The sequence below is a fragment of the Carcharhinus amblyrhynchos genome, chromosome 2 (genome assembly GCF_965287045.1).
Source record: "Carcharhinus amblyrhynchos chromosome 2, sCarAmb.v2.hapA, whole genome shotgun sequence".
NCBI classification, from domain to species: Eukaryota; Metazoa; Chordata; class Chondrichthyes; order Carcharhiniformes; family Carcharhinidae; genus Carcharhinus; species Carcharhinus amblyrhynchos.
This window is the reverse complement of record NC_137325.1, coordinates 146,834,448-146,859,746: the sequence shown is the minus strand read 5'-3', so window position 1 is coordinate 146,859,746 and position 25,299 is coordinate 146,834,448. Positions and strand designations below refer to the sequence as shown.

Sequence of the window (25,299 nt, the reverse complement as noted above, 5' to 3'; positions counted from 1 at the left end):
TTACTGGCAGTGACCATCTGGCAAGCCCAGGGTTGAGGGATTAGAGCGAGTTATTGATTGGAGTATCTAAACAGTCCTGCAGTTTAACACAGTTTACAGGAGGAATGTATCCAACACAAATCTACAGTTCATGTTCATTTACAATCTACTAAACCTGACTGTTTATCATTTCATATTCTTTCTAGAGGAATATTTATTGTAATTCCATCCATTAATGATATGAGGGCACACAATTAGCTAGTTACCAAAATACAACAAAGAGGGTTTTTGCTTTGATTTGTGAGCTGGCTATCTAAATACTGGGCAGATAAGGAAGGTGGACCCGTGTTCATTGGAAATGAGACCTTGCCTACAGAAGTCACCCGAGATGTTAAGGCAAGAAAACCATCTGGAATAAATATGGAGAAACTTAACAGTGCAGTCTATTCAATGAGACCAGACCAGCATTTTTCCCATCTCTAATTGCCCTTCAGAAGGTGCTGGTGATCTGTCATCCGAGTGGCTTGTCAGGCTATGTCAGAGGGCATTTAAGAGTCAATCACATTGCTGTGGATCTGGAGTCACACACAAGACCAGGCGAGGACAGCAGCTTTCCTTCCCTAAAGGACATTAGTGAACCAGATGCTTTTTTTTTTACAATAATTGACAATGGTTTAATGGTCACTAGATTTTTAATTTCAGATGTTTTAAGTTTAAATTCTAACATCTGCCGTGATGGGATTCTATAGCATTACTCTGAGCCTACTAACAGTGAAGGCACTTGAAAAATACTCAGTTCTCAAACAATCTATATAATAAATTCTTTTCACATACAAGATCCTTCTCATCTCCACTACTCTTAGCAGCATGCTGTACCTTGGGCCTCGAACTTCCATTTTAGCCTTTCAATAAAATCAATTGCTACTTGCTTATTAAAAGCAAAGTAGTCGAGGCCAGATAAAGCCTGCAATCATTAAACTCATGTCCAATTGGTAGAACTGAATAGGAAATCAAACAGGAATTTCAGAAAAAACATCCTTACCCAAAGAATGGAGAGAATGTGGACTTCATTACTACAGGGAATGGGATTGAAGTGGATAGTATAGACACATTCATTGGGAGGCTAGAAAAGTATTTGGGAGGTTGAAGGGAACAATGGGTTAAGATAGATTTAGATGAGGAAAGATGAGAGAAGACTTGAAAGGAATATTGGCTGGTATTGGCTGGTTGGGCTGAATGGTCTATTTGCTGTATTTACACAGAAATCACTATTTTGATTTGATTTATTATTGTCACTTATATTAGTAAACAGTGAAAAGTATTGTTTCTTGCTATACAAAGCATACTGTTCATAGAGAAGAAAAGGAGAGTGCAGAATGTAGTGTTACAGTCATAGCTAGGGTCTGAGAAAGATCAACTTAATATGAGTTAGGTCCATTCAAAAGTCTGATGGCAGCGATGAAGAAGCTGTTCTTAAGTTGGTTTAACACAGTCTCAGACTTTTATATCTTTTTCCCGACAAAAGAAGGTGGAAGAGTGTATGTCCAGGGTGCGTGGGATCCTTGATTATGCTGGTGCTTTTCCAAGACAGTGGGAAGTGCAGACGGAATCAATGGATGGGAGGCTGGTTTGCGTGATGGGCTTCGCTCATGACTCAAAGAACAAAAACAGCCCGGGAAACAGGCCCTTCGGCCCAACGAGCCCGCTCCACCATTTTAACATTACCAGTCCCCCCCTCCACCCATGACCCTTATCTATGCTTATGGCATTCCACATTGAGGGAAAACTAATACGTAGGGACAACTTATTACCTCCAATCAGCCTAATAGCACATCTTTGGGGTGTGGGAGGAAACCAGAGCACCCAGAGAAAACCCACACAAGCACGGGGAGAATGCGCAAACTCCCACACACACTGGCCCAAATCCACGTGTCTGCACAGCAAACAGTGATAGTCACTGAGCTGTTGTGTTGCCCAGCATCTGGTCCGGTTTAAGCGTACATGAAGTACTAGGCTATTCTCGAACATCCAAGAGCAGCCCTTGTACAACCCATCGCGGTTTGTAGTTTCTAGCGGTCTTGGACAGAGCAGGAACCATACCAAGCTGTGATACAACTGGAAAGAATGCTTTCTATGTATCTCATCTGTAAAAGTTGGAGAAAGTTGTAGCTGACATGCCAAGTTTCTCTTCCCCAGAAAGTAAAGGCATTGGTGGGCTTTCCTAACTACAGCATCACTGTGGGGACCAGGACAGGTTATTGGTGATCTGAAGCTCTTGACCATTTCTACTTCATCCCCATTGATATAGACAGGGACATGCCCTCAACTACAGTTCCTGAAGTTGATGACTATTTCCTTCATTTTGTTGACATTGAGGGAGAGATTATTGTCGTCACAGCAGTTTACCAATTCTCTCTTTCCTGTATTCTGTCACGTCATTGTTTGACATCTGGCCCACAACGGTGGCATCATCAGCAAACTTGAAACTCAAGTTGGAGGGGAATTTGGCCACACAGTCGTAGGTGTATAAGGAATATAGTAAGGGGCTGAGGACACAACTTTGTGGGGCACTGGTGCAGAGAAAATTATTTACCTCACAGATGAAGACAACTCATTGATATTTACAGCACAGCAGGAGGTCATTCAGCCAATCGTGTCCATGATCTGGCTGCACTAATTTCATTTTTCCGCACTTCACCCATAGCCCTGGAGGTTAGGGCAGTTCAAGTGAATACCCAAATACCTAAATCTTACGAGATACACAATTTACATAAAATCAATTGCAAAGAAGTTGGGACATTGATGCCTCAGTTGAGAATCTCTCAGTGTAACTAGGGTGCCTTCACATTTTAAATCTCAGTGACGAGGTCAGAATTGTTGCTGCATTATTGGCGCAGTGCCTGCACTTCACAACTTGTTACACCAGGAAAATAGGACAACAACAACGCTGATGGCAAATGCTTTAGAAACTTCAAAAGAAGGGTCATGTTCCTTTCACACGGGACACTATTCTAAAAGTTGAAGATCTGACTCACAAACCCAACTTCAAAGTGGCCTTGTGTCAATGCTAGTTTTTCCTCCTCTGTAACTGGACATATTAAAATACAGATTTGTGAGCAGGCCCATTTGGACTCACCAACATGACCACACACCAGTTGAGAATTCCTCTGTAGTTACTGTATCCACTCGCTGAGCTCAACAAGGACTCCTGATGCTTGTGACAACTAGAACAAACAAAAGGATAATCAGAAATCAGGTCCCACAATTGCACAATTGACACTCAGTTTAAATCCTTGAAAAAATCATTTTCAGGTTGCAGTCATCCCTGGTAAACTCGGCATTTATTGCCCCTCCTTAGTTGCGCACAGAAGGTTGCGAGGAACTACCTTCTAAGCAGCGGAGGAATCTGGTCATTCTTTGTAATGGATTGATACATCAGCACAGCTTGCTTGGCTATGTCAAAGGACAGTTACAGGTTGGTCTGGACCTGAACAAGTTCCTTCCCTGAAGGATATTAGTGAACACATTGGATTGTTACAACAATCCATTAGCTTTATTTTCATTTTTACTGATATCTGCTATTAAGCCAAAACCAAATTTCCTAAGTGTCAGAGGGATTTAAACTCTCTTTCTCTGGATCATTAGAATTTGAATTTGATCCTGGAACAACCTATATACTGCTGTACCTTTGTAAATCAAACTGAGAGCTGGGCAGAAGATGAGCTTACTCTGACCAAAGAATTCTCATGTCTTTATTCTCTAGTTTTATATCTACATTTTGTGTTATAGTTGAGGTGGTGGCTGCCAAGCCTCACCAGACATCATAATGATCAATGAAATCTGCAAAGTTTAAGATGAAGTTGCCATGTTCCCTGATGACCCCTTTCAGGGCCAGAGCTGACTGGTGGTGATTTAACCAGCGGATCACCATACTTCAGCTGAGGAGGAAGGCCGAGTCAGGTCTTCATGAATAACCACAATGTAATTGACAAGTGAAGTTCAGAACATCAGCTGGAAGGTCATTCACATTGACACCATTTTTAAAAATTTGTTTTCGGGATGTGGGCATCGCTGGCTAGGCCAGCATTTATTGCCCATCTCCTTGAGAAGGGGGTGGTGAGCTTCCTTCTTAAACCCCTGCAGTTCATGTGGTGTAGGTACATCCAAAGTGCTGTTAGGAGAGTGTTCCAGGGATCAGACTGTAGGGATTCTATGAATTTGCCTCCATGACAGCGAAGGAACGGCAATTTCTTTTCCAAGTCAGGATGGTGAGTGGCTTGGAGGGGAACTTGCAGGTAGTTGTGTCCTTCTAAAGGTGAAGTTTGTGGGTTTGGAAGGTACAGAAGATTCATATCACCAGTTAGAAACAATGACAGCTGGTGTGGAAGCTGGATCAAAAACATTTACAGCAGTCCTGTCAGCAGGACTTATAGTAAATCATAACAAGGCTGTGAGAAAGGCCTAGCTTTAAGCCTCTCCCAATCCATTTTCTCAAATCTTTTAACCACCCAATTTAACTTCAATTTGAACATTCCTTCAACTCCTGTACTCGATAAATGTAAACCTAGTACATGCCATCTATCCTCAGGATTAAACACTTTTAAACTTGGCATCATTCTGTATCTTCCAGGCCAATGTATTTTTCCTGAAGCTGCTCAGAACTGAGTGCAGTTAATCCAGAATACCCAGCTTGGTACAGCTTCAGCAGAACCTCCAACCCTTTATATTCCAGCAATTGGGGCCCGTAATCCCATATATTTACCCCACTAATCCCCCTAACCTACACATCTTTGGACACTGGTCGTGCTAGATTGCCACTTAATCAACCTAACCCGCACATCTTTGGACTGTGGGAGGAAATTAGAACACCCGAGGAAACCTCTGCAGGAGACTTGCAAACTCCACAGGCACCAAAGATTGGAATTGAACCCAGGGTCTCTGTCACTGTTAGACAGCAGTGATAACCACTGTACCAATGCTGACTCTTAACTGTCCAACTTAAATGGCCCAGCAAGTCACTCAGCTTAAGGGCGCTCAGGGAGAGACAACATATTGCCAGCGATACCCACATACCACAAAATAATAAATTTAGATCCAAAATTAAGTCTGCTGATTTCTATCCCACACCTGGGGGCAAATGTTGAGAACTCAAAGCCTGTCACGGCAAATTGTGAAACAGATTTGTGGTAACTTGACCAGCACCAAATCAAAAATCTGCCGCATTTTCAAATTCCACCTGGTTTAGGTACCACACCATCCTTGCCTGATCCAGCCAAGACCACACTTGACTCCGATTTCACATGATTAACCTTTAATGTATTAAATGTTGTCTATCCAGTATCACACACATCCCAAGGTAAGATTAGGTCAAAAATTTCAATTTCCTGACTGCTCACAAGCAGCTGAAAAGCATTAACAGCTGGTGTAGGGCTTTCTAACTTAAATCTTTCAGCAGCACCTTTTTTTTAAATCATGAGGATAAGGTTACAGCTTACCAGTCACATTCTCTCCAGTAAACCAGCATTAAAAGCTATGAGAATAGCACCACATGAGAAATGTCACTTATACCGAGGTAACAGCAGTCCGAGATCATGGGCAAAATCGATGGTCCAAAGGCCAGGCAAATAGCTTCCACTGATTTAAATACAGATTGGTCATTTTGAAAACAAAATGAAGAAAAAGAGATGTTAGAGTTAGCGTGTTTAAGAAAATGAGAAGTAAGAGTAGCAGGAAACGGCATCGAACACACTTCAATCTCAACTCCACTTTCCTGCCTGCTGCCCATAACCCTTTGATATCATAAGAGAGAAAAGAAATGAAAATCCACCCATCTCTGCCTTGAATATAACCAATGTGGACATGCTGGCATTGGACTGGGGTGGGCACAGTAAGAAGTCTCATAACACCAGGTTAAAGTCCAACAGGTTTAGCTGGAATCATGAGCTTTCGGACCGATGCTCCTTCATCCAATGAATGGAATGATGAAGGGGCAGCACTTCGAAAGCTCATGATTCCAAATAAACCTGCTGGACTTTAACCTGGTGTTGAGAGACTTCTCATTGAACATAACTGCAGAGAAAGTAGTTATGCTCAGCAGTCTGGAATTTATATAGCACTTACATGGAGTCAACCATCTTTGCTCTTTGCAGGAGTATTATTAAAATCAATAACACCGAGACACATAAGGACATCAGGTGGCCTAAAGTTTGGTCAGACGTAGGTTTTAAGTTGTGTCTTAAAGAGAGAGAGAAGTAGAGGGATATTGGAAACTGGGTGTGGTGCTGAAGGGGCCAGACTTGGGAGCAGTGGAGAGATTATTTTTGAAGTATAGGTTACAGAAACACGTTAAAATTGATAATTCAGCTCTCTCTCAGTACCAAGGGAATTGATTGTATTGTTTCACAAAGACAATCTGACAAATCTTTCAGTTTGAATGTAGATTCTGGACTCTCATCATGATGAGATTTTTTTTCCAAGTCTGGAAAGGTAGGTGGAGCTAAAGGTAAACTGAAGTCAGATAGAAATAGTAAACTGACAGCACCCTCAAACAACACAGCACTGAGCACCAACAAGTAAATATTATCTTTAACCCACAAAGCACCTAGCCTCCCCCCAATTTTTATTTCGCTTATTCCCTCTACTGGAGTTCTGCAACAAAATGCTTTCCTATCACAAATAAATCCCGAGCAGAACATCAAAGAGATTCATCTGCAGTATTACAAACATGGAAAATTGGAGCAGGAGCCTAGCTGCCTGCCTAAACAAGAAACACAAATATATCTTAGATTTCTGCAGGGACCATCAAGTCTTGCTCTCAATTTGAAAGGATTGGGGCAGGGGAAGTGAATGGAGATAAAACTGAATACAATTTGCTTTTAAAAGGCAGTTTAATAATCCCAGCTTTGCACTACTTGCAGGATCACCTCCATGAAAATGATTTACACAAAAGCATTCACACCCTTTGTTCCACCCAGTTATTACAGCATTCCTACATAATTTCCATCTGGTTCAAAGGTCATTCCACAGTCTTGTGCTCAGCATCTGGATGCAATTAAGTAACTTTAGATAAATTACACTGTGAAGGCCTCCCTACACAAACAGCTGCACTTATTGTTAAACATTTCTGTCCAAATTGATGTTGAAGCATGCTGTACTACATTGGGAAAGTTTCAGCATAAGCAGTCCATTGTACTAAACAAGACTTTAAAACAAACATTTCAAACAGGAAACCCAGATTATAATAAAATCCATTTAGGGAGTCAATTTATAGTGACGAACAGCATCTCCTTGGCTCAATGGCAGTACTCTTGGCTGAGTCAGAAGGCTGAGAGTTCGGTTCCCACCCACGCTGATATCGCAGGGCAGGAATGAGGAAGCATTGCGTAGTTGGAGGTGCTGTCGATGTGGGATCTGTCTGTCTTATCAGGTGGATGGAAGAGCAGCAGTCCATTCTCTTCTCAACATTTAGCCTAGTCAGTCATCCATCATAGAACTACAGAATTCCTACAGTGCAGAAGGAGGCCATTCAGCCCATCAAGTCCCCTGAGGAGTATCTTACCCAGGTCCAACAAGACCCCAATCCCCAAAACCCCACACATCTAGCATGGGGTAATTTAGCATGGCCTATCCATCTAACCTGCACATCTTTGAACCGTGGAGGAAACTGGAATACCTAGAGGAAACCCATGCAGACACGGGAAGAAAGTGCAAAGTCCAAACAGATAGTCAACAAAGGCCGGAATCAAACCCAGGTTCCTGGTGCTCTGAGGCAGCAGTGGTTAGCACCGTGGTGCAATTTAGGGCAGTACATTTCTGCTCTAAGGTTCCTTAAAGATCAACAAACGTCCTAACAGTAATAGTCTGAACTCCAGACAAATCTACACTGAATCCAAAATAAGATGCCAGGAGATGATAAACTGGAGCTCTTTGATCGAGCCGAGAGGATTATATGCTGATTTATTTTGAGATGTTCAAAATTAAGCAGGAATGGGACAAAGTACACAGAAACAGTTTCTCCTGATTCAGGGACCCAAAATGAAGGAATATAGATGAAGGGTTCAATGCACAGGATTCAGGACAGAGCTGCAGCAGGGGAGGCATGGCGTAGTGGTATGATTGCTAGACTATTCATTCAGAAACTCAGCTAATGTTCTGGGGACTTGAGTTCGAATCCCGCCACAATAGATGGCGGAACTTGAATTCAATAAAAATATCTGGAATTAACACTATGAAACCATTGCCGACTGTCGGAAAAACCCATCTAGTTCACTAAAGTCCTTTAGGGAAGGAAATCTGCCATCCTTGTCCAGTCTGGCCTACGTGTCTCCAGAGCCACAGCAACACGGTTAACTCTCAACTGTCCACTGAAATGGCCGAGCAAGCCACTCAGCATCAGTTGTATCAATCATTCAAGAAGGCAGCCTACTACTGCCTTCTCAAGGGCAACTAGGGATGGGCAATAAATGCTGGCCAGACAGTAACGCCCGTGTCCTATAAATGAATAAAATTCAGTTAACTTTTCAACTACTACCTTTTTATTAGAATTAATTTCTTTTAGTTCCTTGGTCTCTTAGTATTTCTGGGAGAATTCTTGTACCTCCTTCCATGAAGAGAAATGCAAAGTTATCTATTTAGTTTCCTGGCTTTCCACTATAAATTCTCTCATCTTCAACTGTAATGGGCCCACGTTTGTTCTGGCTAATCTTTTCCTGTTCACATACCTAAAGAAGCTTTAACAGTCTGCCTTTATGTTTCACACTAGTTTGCAACCATTTTCTCTTTTCCTTTCTTAATCAGTTCCTTGGTCCTCCTTTGCTGGATTCTGAACTGCTCCCAATCCTCAGGTTTATCACTTTTTCTGGCAATATAAACCACTTCCTTTGATCTAATGCAATAGTTAACTTCTGTTGTGAAGCACGGGTGGATTTACCTTTCTCGTTGAGTGTTTATGTTTTGAGGAATGTCTGTCTGCTGCAGAACGTGCTGAATTTCAAGTGCTAGCCACTGCCTGCCTATCGTCACATCTTTGTGCAGTTTCCCAGTTCCAGCAGAGCCGACTTGCAGCTTTCATTGTGCATCATTATTGGGCGGTAAACACTGAGTCAATAACGTAGTGTGGGGCTGAAGTCTTTTGACCTGACTGGCAAAGAGTTTATCAGTTGTGTTTTTATGACAATCCACCATCTCTCATGGTCATGTTTATCTACTCCCAGTTCACAAATGATCAAGTTTACTGAACTTCCTTTCCCAAATTGTCAGTTTCATTTTTGACAGCCTGTGTTAAGGAATTTAGTACATGAAGTACTAAAGTGAAGGTGCACATTAATAAAATTTACATGATGAAAATGGACCAACTAGCCTGTTTCTTCCTTTCACACGAACAGCAGTCTGGATGCCACGTACCCATCTTGTTCCCATATATTTCTAATCGCCTTTCCTTCAACCCTCTATATGACCAAATGTTGATCCAAGGCCTCACAACCCTGTGTTTTATTCTGTTTAAAAAAAGAGATTTGGAGAGACTGACTCTGTATTTCCTAAAGTTTTGAAGAATGACCTCATTACACCTTATAAAATTCTTCCAAAGCGCGACAGAGTAGGTGTAGGTAAGATGCTCCCCCTGGCTGGTGAGTCTAAAAAGTCTCAACACCAGCTTAAAGTCCAACAGGTTTATTTGGCAGCACAAGCCACAAGCTTTCGGAGCAGTGCCCTTTCATCAGGTGAGTGGGAGTTCTGTTCACAAACAGGGCATATATAGACACTAACTCAATTTACAAGATAATAGTTGGAATGTGAGTCTTTACAGATAATCAGGTCTTGAAGGCACAGAAAATGTGAGTGGAGAAAGGGTTAAGCACACTTTAAAGAGATGTGTATTGTCTCCAGCCAGGATAGTTAGTGAGATTTTGCAAGTCCAGGCAAGACATTAAAGAAGCCATCCCCTACAGACAAGCCCTCCATATAAGTAGGATCTGCTCAGATGAGGAGGATCGTAACAGACACCTCCAGACACTGAAGGATGCCCTCATAAGACCAGGATGTGGTGCTCGACTCGCCACAACGAAAAACTGCACCGACCTCCTCAGAAGACAAACACGGGACACAGTAGACAGAGTACCCTTCGTCGTCCAGTACTTCCTTGGAGCGGAGAAGCTATGACATCTTCTCTGGAGCCTTCAACATGTCATCAATGAAGATGAACATCTCACCAAGGCCATCCCCACACCCCACTTCTTGCCATCGAACAACCGCACAACAAACAGACCATTGTCTGCAGCAAACCAGCAGGCCTTCAGGAGAACAGTGACCACGACACCACACAACCCTGCCACAGCAACCTCTGCAAGACATGCCTGATCGTCGACACGGATGCCATCATCTCACGTGAGAACACCATCCACTAAGTACATGGTACATACTTTGTACCTATGTGCAACTCAGCCAACATTGTCTACCTGTTAAGCTGCAGGAAAGGATGTCCTGAGGCATGGTACGTTGGGGAGACCATGTAGACGCTACGACAACGGATGAATGAACACCGCTCGACAATCACAAGGAAAGAGTGGTTCTCTTCTTGTTGGTGAACACTTCAGCGGTCACAGGCATTCGGCTCTGATCTTCGAGTAAGCATTCTCCAAGGCGGCTTTCACGACACACAATAACGCAGAATTGCTGAGCAAAAACCGATAGCCAAGTTCTACACACAAGGAAGGCCTCAACCAGGATGTTGGGTTCATGTCACACTACCTGTAACTCCCAGGGCTTGCAAAATCTCACTAATTGTCCAGGCTGGAGACAATACACATCTCTAATCTGTGCTTACCCTCTCCCACTCACATTGTCTGTATCTTTAAGACTTGATTACCTCTAAAGACTCGCATTCGAACCATTATTTTGTAAATTGAGTTTGTGTCTATATATGCCCCGTCAATGACTAGAACTCCCACTCACCTGATGATGGGGCAGTGCTCCAAAAGCTTGTAGCTTGTGCTACCAAATAAACTGGTTGGACTTTAACCTGGTGTTGAGACACTTCTTACTGTTGTTACCCCAGTCCAACGCTGACATCTCCATAACACGGTGAGTCTAAAACCAGGGACCAATCTCAGAATACGAGGGAGAACATTTTAGACTGAGATGGTGAATTTTTGGAATTCTCTACTCCAGAAGGCTGTGGAAGCTCAGTCATTAAGTATGTACAAGATAGAAATCAATAGATTTCTGGATACCAATAATATTGTGGAACATGGAGCTAGTGTTGTGAAAGTGGCATCGAGGTAGATGATCAACCTGGAACAAACTGAATGGCGGAGCAGGCTTGATGGGCTGAATGGTCTACTCCTGTTCCTGCGTTCCTACCATGCCTGTCCTGCCCAAATCTTGAGAGTAAAAATAAAGGGAATTATGAATAAACAGTAGGCTGAAACCCAAGGGAGCAATGACTGGCAGATGTGCATTCCACTGCATAACATCCATACACTGGAATTTCCTTCCTAAACCTCTCTCCCTCCATAAAACCCAACTCTGACCTGGCTCATCACCTTTTGTAATATTTTTAAGAGCTTTGATGTCAAACTTTTACAGATAACGTGAATGCCTTGTGAGAAAGCACCTTGGGACTCTATTACAATTATAGAAATGGAAGTTGTCACTGAACTTCATCCTGCAAAGCAATTTTATATCTGACAACCTCTGCTCAAGAGATAAGTTTGGCCAAATTTTCTTGATTAGATTATTGAATGGATGTTTATGGTACAAAGATCTGTTCAATCTTTTGATCTATTTACAATTCACAAAAAGGATCTAAGTACAGAATTACTTGGCAAGCGAAAGAGTTCACCTATAAACAGCTAAAAAAAAGGTGAGATTAGTGGTATTGCATCTTCATCTTAGTTTGCTTAGAGCAATATGCTTCCTGTGTTTACAAACCCACTCTATTATACAGTGTTTCCCCACATCCTGAGGCAAGTATTAGTATAAAACAACAGGTCATTTTACTTGCAGAATAAAAAGGAGATGTCACAGCTGTACAGAACTCAGATGAGAATCTGTTTGGAATAACTGCATTTAGTTCAGGGTATTCTCCCTAAAGAAGGATATACTTGGAGGGAGTGTGACACACATTCATCAGTATGATATAGCAATTAAGAGGATCAAGTTATGAGGATACATTGCACTGACTGGGCTTGATTTCCCTGGAATTTCAAAGTTGATGGGGTGCTCTATTGTAATGTTTAAAGAATCCCATAGGCTAGATAAAGAGAAACTATTTCCTCCAGGGAGGACTTCAGAACAAGTGGTAAACCCTTAAGGTTAGAGCTAACTGTTCAGGGATAATGATGTGGATGTGCCGGTGTTGGACTGGGGTAAACACAGTAAAAAGTCTGACAACACCAGGTTTTAGTCCAAACGATTTATTTGATAGTAAACGCACAAGCTTTCGAGGTTTCCCTCTTCGTCAGGTGAATGGAGAGTTCTGGCCTCGGACAGAGCATATAAAGCACAGACAGTTTAGAGATTACTGATTAGAATGCGAATCTTTACACCTAACCTGCTGTTCAAGTCTTAAAGTGGCTGACAATGTGAGTGGAAGGAGCACTGATCACAGGTTAAAGAGATGTGTATTGTCTCCAGACAGCACAGTGAGTGAGGTTTTGCAAACCCAGGCAAGTCACGGGGGTTGACTTGCCTGGGTTTGCAAAACCTCACTCACTGTGCTGTCTGGAGACAATACACATCTCTTTAACCTGTGATCAGTGCTCCTTCCACTCACATTGTCAGCCACTTTAAGACTTGAACAGCAGGTTAGGTGTAAAGATTCGCATTCTAATCAGTAATCTCTAAACTGTCTGTGCTTTATATGCTCTGTCCGAGGCCAGAACTCTCCATTCACCTGACGAAGAGGGAAACCTCGAAAGCTTGTGCGTTTACTATCAAATAAATCGGTTGGACTAAAACCTGGTGTTGTCAGACTTTTTACTGTGTTCAGGGATAATGTCAGGAAGCAATTCACACACAAGTGGACACCTAGAACTTATTACACCTTACCAAAGGAAGCTGTTATAGTAGCTGTCATCTAACTGAAAGATAGGGCAAACTCTTACCTTTATGCGTATATCAACACAGCCAGAGACAACCATTTTAAATTCAGCACTTGACATTAATTAAGATATTCAATAGAACAATGGGTACACAATGAAACCTGAACAACTATTTCTAATCTTCAGTAAATAAGTACAACTCAGGTGACAGGTCATTCTTGCAGAGTTAAACCATTTGGCAAATTGAACCTGCTGAGATACAAAGAACAAAGAATACAGCACAGGAAACAGGCCCTTCGGCCCTCCAAGCCTGCGCCGCTCATTGGTCTAACTAGATCACTCTTCTCTATTCCTCCATTCCCAGTCTGCTCATGTGACTATCCAGATGAGTCTTAAATGATCCCAGCACGTCCGCCTCCACCACCCTGCTTGGCAGTGCATTCCAGGCCCCCACCGCCCTCGTGTAAAATACGTCCCTCTGATATCTGAGTTAAACCTCGCTGCCCTCCCCCCCCCTCACCTTGAACCTGCGACCCCTCGTGTTTGTCACCTCCGACCTGGGAAAAAGCTTCCCACTGTTCATCCTATCTATACCCTTTATAATTTTATACACCTCTATTAGGTCTCCCCTCATTCTCCATCTTTCCAGGAAGAACAACCCCAGTTTACCCAATCTCTCCTCATAGCTAAGACCCACCATGCCAGGCAAAATCCTGTAAACCTTCTCTGCACTCTCTCCAAAGCCTCCACATCCTTCTGGTAGTGTGGCGACCAGAACTGGACGCAGTACTCCAAATGTGGCCTAACCAACGTTCTATGCAGCTGTAATGTCAGACGCCAATTTTTATACTCTATACCCCGTCCTATAAAGGCAAGATATCGCCAGCCTAGCAATTATACTAAAGTTTAAGTATTTATTAGTCACAAGTAGGCTTACATTAACAACGCAATTAAGTTACTATGAAAATGCCTTAGTTGCCACACTCCAGCATCTGTTCGGGCACACGGAGGGAGAATTTAGCATGTCCCATGCACCTAACCAGCATGTCTTTCAGACTGTGGAAGGAAATCCACACAGACATGGGGAGAACATGCAAACCCCACACAGACAATGACCTGAGCTGGGAATCGAATCCAGACCCCTGGCGCTATGAGGCAGCAGTGCTAACCACTGTGCCACCCCCATATAGAACATATAGAATCACAAATTAATACAGTACAGAATGAAGCCATTCGGGCCACTGTACCTGTGCCAGCAATGGCTGACATGAAACTAGGAAGAAGAGTCGTGGAAGAAATAGGCAGCGAGCGACAGGGAAGTTACACAATGTAGTAGCAGAAAATTTTTTAGACAAAATGGAAGTTTGAACATGTTGGGAGGAACATGCCTCATGAGTATATTCTCATGCTGTGGGGACAATTAAAAGCCAAATGAAAACGAATCTAGGAGTCACTGTAGATTGACTCCAAACACATTGAATCCTATTAGGGCACTAATACAGAGAGTGAGTGGATACTAAGTTAAGAAATACAGAAAATGCTGGATAAACTCAGGCGTGGAGTCAGAGGTTTACAGCATGAAAACAGGTCCTTCGGCCCAACTTGTCAATGTCACCTTTTTTTTAAACCCTTGAAGCTAATCCCAATTGCATTTGGCCCATATCCCTCTCCCCATCTTACCCATGTAACTATCTAAATGCATGTCACAAATTGCACTCTGAGGAGAGAGACAGAGTTTGTATTTTGGAGCTAATTGACCTTTCTACAGAATGAAATTATTTTGCTGGATAAGTGCAATCTCACTTGGAATGCCTTGATGAAACACTACAGTGCCCTACTCACAACGTGCCCCAATACGATGCCAGCTTTGGACACTGGGACAAAAGGGAATCGAGACATGTCCTGTAGGTGAAACACAAGATTTTCAAAGTTCTTATATTTTATGCTCAATTCCCCCTCTCTGACTCATACATGCTCACCTTCACATATAGGACCACACTCGGACACCCTCACGCCTGAACCTCTCCACTCCATTCCCAACACCTGAACCTCACCATGTCCTTTCCTATAGCTCAGCCTTGCCACTGGCAAATCTGCTCAGCAACAGCAAGATGGAATAAAGCAAACGGACCAATCGGAGCAAGCATGTGGGAGTGCTGGATAGTAATGGGCTGACTTCTCCAAGAGGCCTTGCTGTGATTGGCCCATTTGACTTCTTGAATTCTTCTATATGTTGCATACTTGAATTGGAGTTTACTGGTCACACACTGACTGTCAGCTTTGGAGATTCCCTGGAGACCCCTCACAGAACCCCGGTGGGTCTGTGGATCCCAGCTGTACGAGCTGTATATTTATGAACAGCATGAATAATAAGTAACCATTCTCTTTCTCAACACATGTTGGTACATTTGACCATGTTGATAAGTTTCAGGGTCAAATAGAGATGGCTATCTCAGCTGTTCTGCATTTTGACTAAAATAAATCTTAGGCTTATAGATACAATTCCTTCTGTATCACTGCAACTTTGAGCTGTGGGCTATTTTCAAATTTATTCTTTCATGGAAGTGGGTGTCACCAGCAAGGCCAGTGTTTGTTGCCCCATCTCTAAATACCTTTAGACTGAGTGGCATGCACGTGGATCTGTAGTCTCAGACAAACAAGGAGCAGGAGTAAGCCATTCGGCCCCTCAAACCTGCTCCCCCATTTAATAAGATTATGGCTGATTGGATAGTAACCTCATAACTGCATCCTGTTGTGAAGTTGGACAGAGTAATTGGAGATTGGGAGGTAGGAAGTTAGAATTTGAAGTTTGTAAGAATGAGGAAATTGTAAAATGCTCAGGGGGAAAGCATTGCATGATTCCATTAAAAGCTGGTACTTTTTCTGTGCTTAGAGATTTAAAAAATGCAAGTACACAAAGACAAAAGTGAAACATTTATATGGAAAGGCCAAGCAGCAGTTTTACAAGATAACAGGCTTTTGAATTTAGCCAATCAATTTGAATCAGACACTTAGGTACCAAAAACCTATTAAATTTAAATCTAATGGTTTTGACAATCCAGAACCAGGAGAAATAGCAAATGCACTAGGGTAATTTACCAAAATTCGTTGGACTCAGGGGTGGTTCCCACAGATTGGAAAACAACAAATGTGACGCCACTGTTTAAAAGAGGAGGTAGACAAAAGACAGGTAGTCTGGTTAGCTTAACTTCTGTAGTAGGGAAAATGCTTGAACCTATCATCAAGGAAGAAATAGCAAGACATCGGGATATAAATTGTCCCATTGGTAAGACGCAGTATGGGTTCATGAACGGCAGGTCATATTTGACTAATTTGATGGGATTCTTTGAGAACATTACATGTGCAGCGGACAATGGGGAACCTGTGGATGTGGTGCATCTGGATTTCCAGAAGGCATTTGACAAGGTGACGCACCAAAGATGCTACATAAGATAAAGGTGCACAGTGTTATGGATAACGTATTAGCATGGATGAAGGATTGGTTAACTAACAGAAAACAAAGAAGGGGGGTAAATGGGTTTTTTTCTGGTTGGCGATCAGTGACTAATGGTGTGCCTCAGGGATCAGTGTTGGGGTCGCAAATTGTTTACCATTTACATAGATGATTTGGAGTTGGGAACCAAGTGTAGTGTGCCAAAATTCACTGATGACACTAAGATGGATGCAAGAGCAAAGTGTTCAGAGGACGCTGAAAGTCTGCAAAGGAATACAGATAATCTATGTGACTGGGCGAGGGTCTGGCAGATGGACTACAATGTTGGTAAATGTGAGGTCATCCATTTTGGTAGGAATAACAGCAAAGTGGACTATTATTTAAATAGTAAAAAAATGCAGCATGCTGCTGTGCAGAGAGACCTGGGTGTCCTTGTGCAGGAATCTCAAGGAGTTGGTTTGCAGACGCAGCAGGTAATTAAGAAGGAGGGATGGAGTTTAAAAGCAGCGAGGTTATGTTGCAGCTGTATAAGGTGCTGGTGAGGCCACACCTGGAGTACTGTGTAGAGTTTTGGTCTCCTTACTTGAGAAAGGATATACTGGCACTGGAGGGGGTGCAGAGGAGATTCACTAGGTTGGGAGGGTTGGCTTATGAGGAGAGACTGAGAAGACTAGGGCTGTACTCATTGGAATTCAGAAGAATGATGGGAGATCTTATAGAAACATATAAGATTATGAAGGGAATAGATAAGATAGAAGCAGGGAAGCTGTTTCCCCTGGTAAGTGAAACTAGAACAAGGGGGCATAGCCTCAAAATAAGGGGAAGCAGATTTAAGACTGAGTTGAGGAGGAACTTCTTCACACAAAGGGTTGTGAATCTGTGGAATTCCCTGCCCAGTGAAGCAGTTGAGGCTGCCTCATTGAATGTTTTTAAGGCAAGGATAGATAAATTTTTGAACAGTAAAGGAATTAGGAGTTACGGTGAGTGGGCGGATAAGTGCAGCTGAGTCCACGAAAAGATCAGCCATGATCTTACTGAATGGCGGAGCAGGCTCGAGGGGCCAGATGGCCTACTCCTGCTCCTAGTTCTTATGAACCAATCCTATTATGGGAAACATTGAGATGTCATCACAGGCATAAAAGGGGGAAATGGGACAAAGAAGAAGAACAACTGCCACCTGCCAGAGCTAACAGCTCTCAATTTGAGAGAATTACTAGCTCTCATAGCTTCATCTATGTCTTAGAGGAAGCACCATCTAGATAGCAAAAGTACCAAAGAAGAAAGAAGTCCCAGATAGAAGAATCAACAGAGAAGGCCGAGAATATTCCAGAAGATACGAAACCTGGTTGTAACAGAGTGTGGCTAAATTCTATTTTGAGAATGAATGTGAGTTTATAATTATTTGAACGGCATACCATTAGAATCTTGTTTTATTTGGGAATAGTTAGAAGGGATTTATTCTGTTTGTCAATAATTCAGTTAATTTGCTCACTGTTAGTTAAATAAATTGTGTGTTGATTTTAGAGTGAGTGTCAGGGATTTTTTAACCATTAGAAATTTCTGAAGAGCAGGTCACACTACTTCTTTCACACTTTTTACAGATTATACTCCTCTTTGGCTGCTTTGGTGTCAGTTCTCAGATGTGGGGAGGGGAAATCAACCTCCACTTTATAACAATCCTGCCTACCCCCAAAAACCTATCACCCCAAATGGGGGAAGGACACCAGATTTCCCAAAATGGGTCTGTAAAACAATCGATATTCGTTACACGATCATCATTTCTGAGGCTAGGGGCTTAATTTTTATGTGCCCTTGCCAGGTGTTTTCAGCAGGGCGATGGGTGCACATAAAATAGGGCAGGGATCCACCTCATCACCCTCTTGCCAAACTCCAATCTCAGCCCCATAACATGGTAAGTAGGCAGGTGTTATGATTGGCAACCAGCCTGTTATGTCAAAATAAATAATCGTGGCACAACTGAGGTCGTCACCAAGCCAACTGGTCCCAATAATACATTGTGTATGCCATAATAGGCTTGGCATGGGCAGTCAGCTGGGAATGGGCAGGCCATGCTTGTTAACAAGTTTTTTGAAGTGCAGGGAGAAAGAGGGGTTACTATGTTCAGGGGTGCCCTTTGTGCAGCCTTGGGGAAGTGTATACATGCAAGGAGGGAGACAATCCCCCCAAGATCTAGCTCCCCACTGGCTCTGTAAAACCCACCCACTCCCTCCCTAAGTTGGCCAAACCCTCCATGCCCAATACCCTAGACTTACTCACTCTGGAATCCATTGGATCATCTTGGGCTGGCAGTGACCAACAATGAGATCTTGGCACTGCCAGGAACGCTGGAGCTGCCAGCCAGAGGCAGTGAGGGGCAGAAGTCCCACTAAGGGTAGGTCGTGCCTTACTAAGTTTTTTGAAAAAGTGACCAAAGAGGTGGATGGGGGTAAGGCAGTTGACGTGGTATATATGGACTTTAGTAAGGCATTTGATAAGGTTCACCATGGAAGGCTTCTGCAGAAAATGCAGATGTATGGGATTGAGGGTGATTTAGTTAATTGGATCAGGAATTGGCTAGCTGATAGGAGACAGAGGGTGGTGGTTGATGGGAAGTATTCGTCATGGAGTTCAGTTACAAGTGGTGTGCCTCAGGGATCTGTTTTAGGGCCACTGCTGTTTGTAATTTTTATAAATGATCTGGATGAGGGTATAGAAGGATGGATTAGTAAATTTGCTGATGACACCAAAGTCGGAGGAGTGGTAGATAGTGAAGAGGGGTATCATACTTTACAGAGAGACTTGGACAAGTTGCAGAGCTGGGCTGAGAGGTGGCGGATGGAGTTTAATGCGGAAAAGTGTGAGGCAATTCACTTTGGCAGGAATAACAGATGTGTAGAGTATAGGGCTAACGGTAGGACTCTGAATAGTGTTGACGAACAGCGGGATCTAGGTGTATATGTGCATAGATCCCTGAAAGTTGGGAATCAAGTAGATAAGGTTGTTAGGAAGGCATACGGTGTCTTGGCGTTTATTGGTAGGGGGATTGAATTTAGGAGCCACAACGTCATGTTGCAACTGTACAAAACTCTGGTGCGGCCGCACTTGAGTATTGTGTACAGTTCTGGTCCCCACATTATAGGAAGGATGTGGAGGAATTGGAGAGGGTGCAGAGGAGGTTTACCAGGATGTTGCCTGGTATGGAGGGAAGGTCCTATGAGGAGAGACTGAGGGATTTGGGGTTGTTTTCGTTGGAAAGAAGGCGGCTAAGAGGATACCTTATTGAAACATACAAGATGATTAGAGGTATAGATAGGGTGGACAGTGATAGCCTTTTTCCTCGGATGGAGAAAGCTAGCACGAGGGGGCATAGCTTTAAATTAAGGGGTGGTAGTTATAGGACGGATGTCAGAGGTAGGTTCTTTACCCAGAGGGTGGTGGGGGAATGGAATGCCCTGCCTGCTGCAGTTGTAGATGTGCCTAGTTTGGGGGCATTTAAGAGGTCCTTGGATAGGTTTATGGATGGAAAGGGATTGGTTTAGGTTAGAGGGTCATTGCTTTTCTCTTAATTGGTTGGCGCAACATCGTGGGCCGAAGGGCCTGTTCTGTGCTGTAATGTTCTATGTTACCCCACCATCACCTCCCCACATTCAGGTACAATGGCTTCAAGACCTGTTTCAACTCCAGAGGATGACTGCAGGTTCTGGGCTAAATGTTCTGATTATGTCACTTTGGACAAAGTTATAAAACTTCAAATTTTTTCATTGATAAAAATTCTCCTTTCCTCAGACTAAAAGATAATGTTGCTGTTTTGATTTTCTTTGGCAATTTAGCTACATGATCCAGCTACTTTGTATTGAATTTTCAGCATTTACGTCTTGCTGCAGTGATAATGTGGAGATGCCGACGTTGGACTGGGGTAAACACAATAAGAATCTCTCAACACCAGGTTAAAGTCCAACAGGTTTATTTGGTAGCAAACACCACTAGCTTTTGGAGCGTTGCTCCTTCGTCAGATGAATGGGGAGTTCTCCCCACTCGCCTGACAAAGGGGCAAAGCTCTGAAATCTAGTGACATTTGCTACCAAATAAACCTGTTGGACTTTAATCTGGTGTTGAGAGACTTTTTACTGTGTTGCTGCAGTGAGGCAGGCTTTTTCACATTTCAACAAAAACTCCTTCTAGCTTGAAATGTACTCCAAAACTGAGCTGACAGGAAACTTGATGCGCAGCTCAAGAGCATTTTCCCATTTTGAAGCTAGGTGGAAGGAAAAGCTGATTGACCACATTGGAGGGACAGTGAAGAAATCTTATAGCAGAGGGAGTTCCTGCACAATACATGGGAAGGAAGGAAAGAAACTTTCCCATTCAGGTATGCTCTGCACAATGATCATGGGTAACATTCACACCCATTGGTACTAAGCACATGCTGAGTCTATTACCACAAGCGAAACATTGCTGAGTTGCAACTTAAGGGTGCTCCCGTTCTAAAGCTTCAAGCTGACTCCTGCGACCATGGGATCTCCCAGCACAAACCGGTCGACCGATTTACTCTGCTCAGCCTGCCTCCTCTGCTCCCTTACACACGGCTGCAATGAAGACCCACGTAGAAACACACTTATCCGAAGATCATCCACCCTCACTGGGAGGCTTCTCACAAATCTATCACTCCTGGGCTTCTTTTGCACTCTTTTCTCTGATCCTTGACTAACTGGGAGCTCCCACACTCTGTCTGTCCAGATCAGACAATCATTTAGCTGGGGCCAGAGTCACCACTGTTCTGGCTCAACCTAGGTGTGTCACTCCCAAGTTGCTGATAAGATTCACCCTGGGTTCAGCACCTTCCTGTCAGAGTGGGAGCAGTTTCCCTCTGAGCTCGCCAGTGGTAATATACTCTGTTTTTTCTCTCGAATTTATAACACAATACCTGCTCTACAGTGTATAAACATATTTATTTAGATTTATGCTGTGGTAAATAAGCACATACAAGCTCATACAAACATGTGCTCCTATAAAAATTCACATTATGTCGGGTTACAGATAAACTCAATCATGCAGTTGTTTTCCAAATCATGGTTGAAATTACACATGGACCAAGTTTAAAGTTACCGACAGGGACACAGACTCGGTGTTTACGGTGATTTACCGACAGGGACACGGATAGACCCTCACGGAGCCGGTGCTTTCCGCCGTTTACCTCAGCCAGTTGCTCTCACTCGGTTCCTCTTGCGGCTCCTGTAGTTTTTTCAGGTCTCGGTAACTCATGGCCCGGGACGCTTTCCCGCCACCCGTCGATCCGGATCCGATGCCGGTGCCATGCCCGCGCCGCCGCACCGGAGTGGCCGCCGCTCCGCTCATGGCCCCGGGTTCAGCTCCCGGTGTCGGTGCTGAGGAAACGGCTCCGGCCGCTCAGGAGGGCAATCAGCTCGCGCCCGGGAAGTGGGCGGGGTAAGGAGTGGGGGGGGGCGGGGCCTTAACCTGGTTGGGGGGGGCGGGGAATGCAGGCGGAGCCTTAGCCTGGGGTCGTGGCCGTTCATACTGGGGCGGGGAAGTTGGGCGGGGGCGGTAGGCTGTGGGCGGGGCCGTTAGTATTGGGACGGGGGAATGTGGGGCGGGGCCTTACCCTTGGGGCGGGGCCGTTAGTATTGGGTTGGGGCATGTGGGCCTTAGTCTGGGGCGGGGCTGTTAGGATTGGGGCGGGGAATGTGGGGCGGGGCCTTAGCCTGGGGCGGAGCCGTTAGTATTGGGGCGAGGCATGTGGGACGGGGCCTTGAGTATTGGGGCGGGCCCTATGAGTGGGGCGGGGCTGTGGGCGTGCTTTATGCGTGGGGGCGGGGCTGTGGGCGGAATCTTCAATGTTCCGAGCGGGGCCTTCACTCGGGTTAGTGGCCGTACCCAGCGTGGGTGGGCGAGGCTCAACGATTGGGAGGGCGTCTCCACGGTGACGGTTTTGCTGGGGGTCGCTCCTGTTGTCTTGGTGACGGGAGGCGAGTCAGCGCTGTGTTCCTCCCCACGTGAGCACAGCTTTCCCACCTTGCGCTCGCGCGCCTGGGCCAGAAGCCAATCAGTGAGTGAGCCTCAACTCTCTTCTGATCCGAGTCAAAAGCGCATGCGTCTCCCAGCCGAGCCGCCTTCTGGGAAATGTAGTTCAGTTCCTGAAGGGACAGGTGGGAGGTGACTGTTTTGGCTCCAGCCTTGGTGAGAGTTGGAGCTAATCAATTTCTGACTGTAAATGATGTTCCCCCTTTACAATTATCGTGTCATGACGTTTGAATTGGTTTTCTATTTGTGTTTTATTATAATCATATTTCTACTCTCCCTCCTGATACCTGGGCTGGGGAATTTGAGCTCTGAAGAGAGGCTGGGATTGGAGCAGAGGAGACTGAGGGGAACTGACTGACTCGAATAAGATTATAGAATCATAGAACCCTATAGTGCATAAAGAGGCCCTTTGGCCCATCAAGGTAGATAGGAACATTTTTCTCCTTAGTAGAGAGGTCAATAACCAGGGACAGAAGATTTAGAGAGACTTTGAGGAAAACCTTTCCACCCAGAGGGTGGTGGGAATCTGGAACTCACCACCTGAAAGGATGGTAGGGACAGGAACCCTCAATATTGAAGAAGCATTTAGATGAGAACTTGAAATGGCTTGGCACTGAAGACTACAGACCAAGTGGTGGAGAATGGGATTAGAATAGATAGGTGCCTGGTAGCCAGCGCAGGCAGGATGCGCTGAAGAGCCTCTTGCTTTGCTGTAAGACGCTATGACTCTGTGCCTTTGGTTCATGCAAGGTATTTGTTTTCCTATAATAAAGGCAGAAGATGCTGAAAGTGCTTAGCAAGGTATAACTCCCCTATGCTCAGAAAAGACTTGCATTCCATTAACAAAAACAGAAAATGCTGGGAAAACTCAGCAGGTCTGGAAGTATCTGTGGAGAGAGAAACTGAGTTACTGTGTCGAGTCTATTTCATTCTTCTACAGAGCTATAGAGAGGGAGAAATGTGCTGGATTAAGTTTTTTGATTGATTTATTATTGTCACGAGTATTAGCATACAGTGAAAAGTATTGTTTCTTGTGCACTATACAGACAGAGCATATTGTTCATAAAGAAGGCAACGAGCGAGTGCAGAATGAAGTGTACAGTCATAGCTAGGGTGCAGAGAAAGATCAACTCAATGAAGGTAAGTCCATTCAAAAGTCTGACAGCAGCAGGGAAGAAGCTGTTCTTGAGTCGGTGGGTATGTGACCTCAGACTTCTGTATCTTTTTCCCGATGGAAGAAGGAAGAGAGAATGTCTTGGGTGTGTGGAGTCCTTGATTGTGCTGGCTGAGGCAGCTGCAAGTGTGGACAGAGTCAATGGATGTGAGGCTGGTTTGCGTAATGGATTGAGCTACATTCATGATCTTTTACGGTTTCTTGGTGTCTTGGGTAGAGCAGGAACCGTACCAAGTTGTGATACAACTGGAAAGAATGCTATGGTGCATCTGTAAAAGAGTCACAGTGGACATGCCAAATTTCCTTAGTCTTCTGAGAAAGTAGAGGTGTTGGTGGGCTTTCTTATGGGTACCAGAACAGGTTTTTGGTGATCTGGACACCTAAAAACTTGAAGCTGTTGACCCTTTCCACTTCATCCCCTTTGATGTAGAAAGGAGCATGTTCTCCTTTACGCTTCCTGAAGCCGATGACAATCTCCTTCGTTTTGTTGACATTGAGGGAGAGGTTATTGTTGCAGCACCAGTTCACCAGATTCTCTATCTCATTCCTGTCTCATCGTTGTTTGAGATCCAACGCACTATGGTGGTGTTGTCAGCAAACTTTAAAATTGAAAACTTGGAACAGAGGGATACATACGGATGGTCTAGTAGGAACATGTGATTGGTGCAGGCTTGGAGGACTGAAGGGCCTGTCCCTGTGCTGTATTGCTCTTTGTACTTTGTTTGAGTTGGAAGGAAATTTGGCCGCACGGTCATTGGCGTGTAAGGAGTATAGTAGTGAGCCGAGAACACAGCTTTATGGGGCACCGGTGTTGAGGATGATCGTGGAGGTGGCGTTGTTGCCTATCCTTCCTGATTGTGGTCTGTGTGTTAGGAAGCTCAGGATCCAGTTGCAGAGGGAGGAGCCAAGGCCCAGGTCACGGAGTTTTGTAGGAATAATGGTGTTGAAGGCCGAACGATAGTTGATAAGTAGGAGTCTGACATAGGCGTCATTGTTTATATAGGTGACCAGGGTTGAGTGTCGGACCAGGGAGATGGTGTCTGCTGTGGACCTGTTGCAGCCGTGGGCAAATTGTAGTGGATCCAGGCAGTCCAGGAGGCTGGAATTGATTCGTGCCATGACTAATATTTCGAAGCACTTCATAATGATGGGTGTCAGAGCCACCGGCCGATAGTCATTAAGGCACGCTGCTTGGCTTTTTTTAGGTACCAGGGTGATTGTCATCTTCTTGAGGCAAATAGGGACCTCTGATTGCTGTAAAGAGAAGTTGAAAATATCTGCAAGTACCCTGCCAATTGATGCACGCAGGATCTGAGTGCTCGTCTAGGTATCCCATCCAGACCAGTCGCCTTCTGTCAGTTGACCTTTGAGACGGCTGCTCTGATGTCTACAATGCTGACCCCAGATACAGGTTCATCCAAGGCTTCCAAATTTATTTATTAATCACAAGTAGGCTTACATTAACACTGCAATAAACTTAGTGTGAAAATCCCCCAGAAACCACACTGGCACCTGCTCAGGTACACTGAGGAAGAATTTAGTGTGGCCAGTGCACCGAACCAGCACATCTTTTGGACTGTGGGAGGAAACTGAAGCACCCACAGGAAACCCAC

General features: G+C 44.2%; 1 protein-coding gene across 1 annotated transcript in view; it reads right to left on the bottom strand.

Annotated features, from left to right (window-relative positions):
- The window catches only part of LOC145359361 (diacylglycerol O-acyltransferase 1-like), a 93,306-nt gene extending 71,402 nt beyond the window's left edge, over positions 1-21,904 (bottom strand). The window contains exons 1-2 of the mRNA XM_080213949.1: positions 21,668-21,904; positions 3,116-3,203 (exon numbers count right to left, since the gene is read on the bottom strand). Of these exons, the coding sequence (XP_080070075.1) occupies positions 3,116-3,203; positions 21,668-21,828 (249 nt within the window). The 5' untranslated portion in view covers positions 21,829-21,904. The remainder of the gene's footprint in view (positions 1-3,115; positions 3,204-21,667) is intronic.
- Between the last annotated feature and the right edge of the window lie 3,395 nt (positions 21,905-25,299).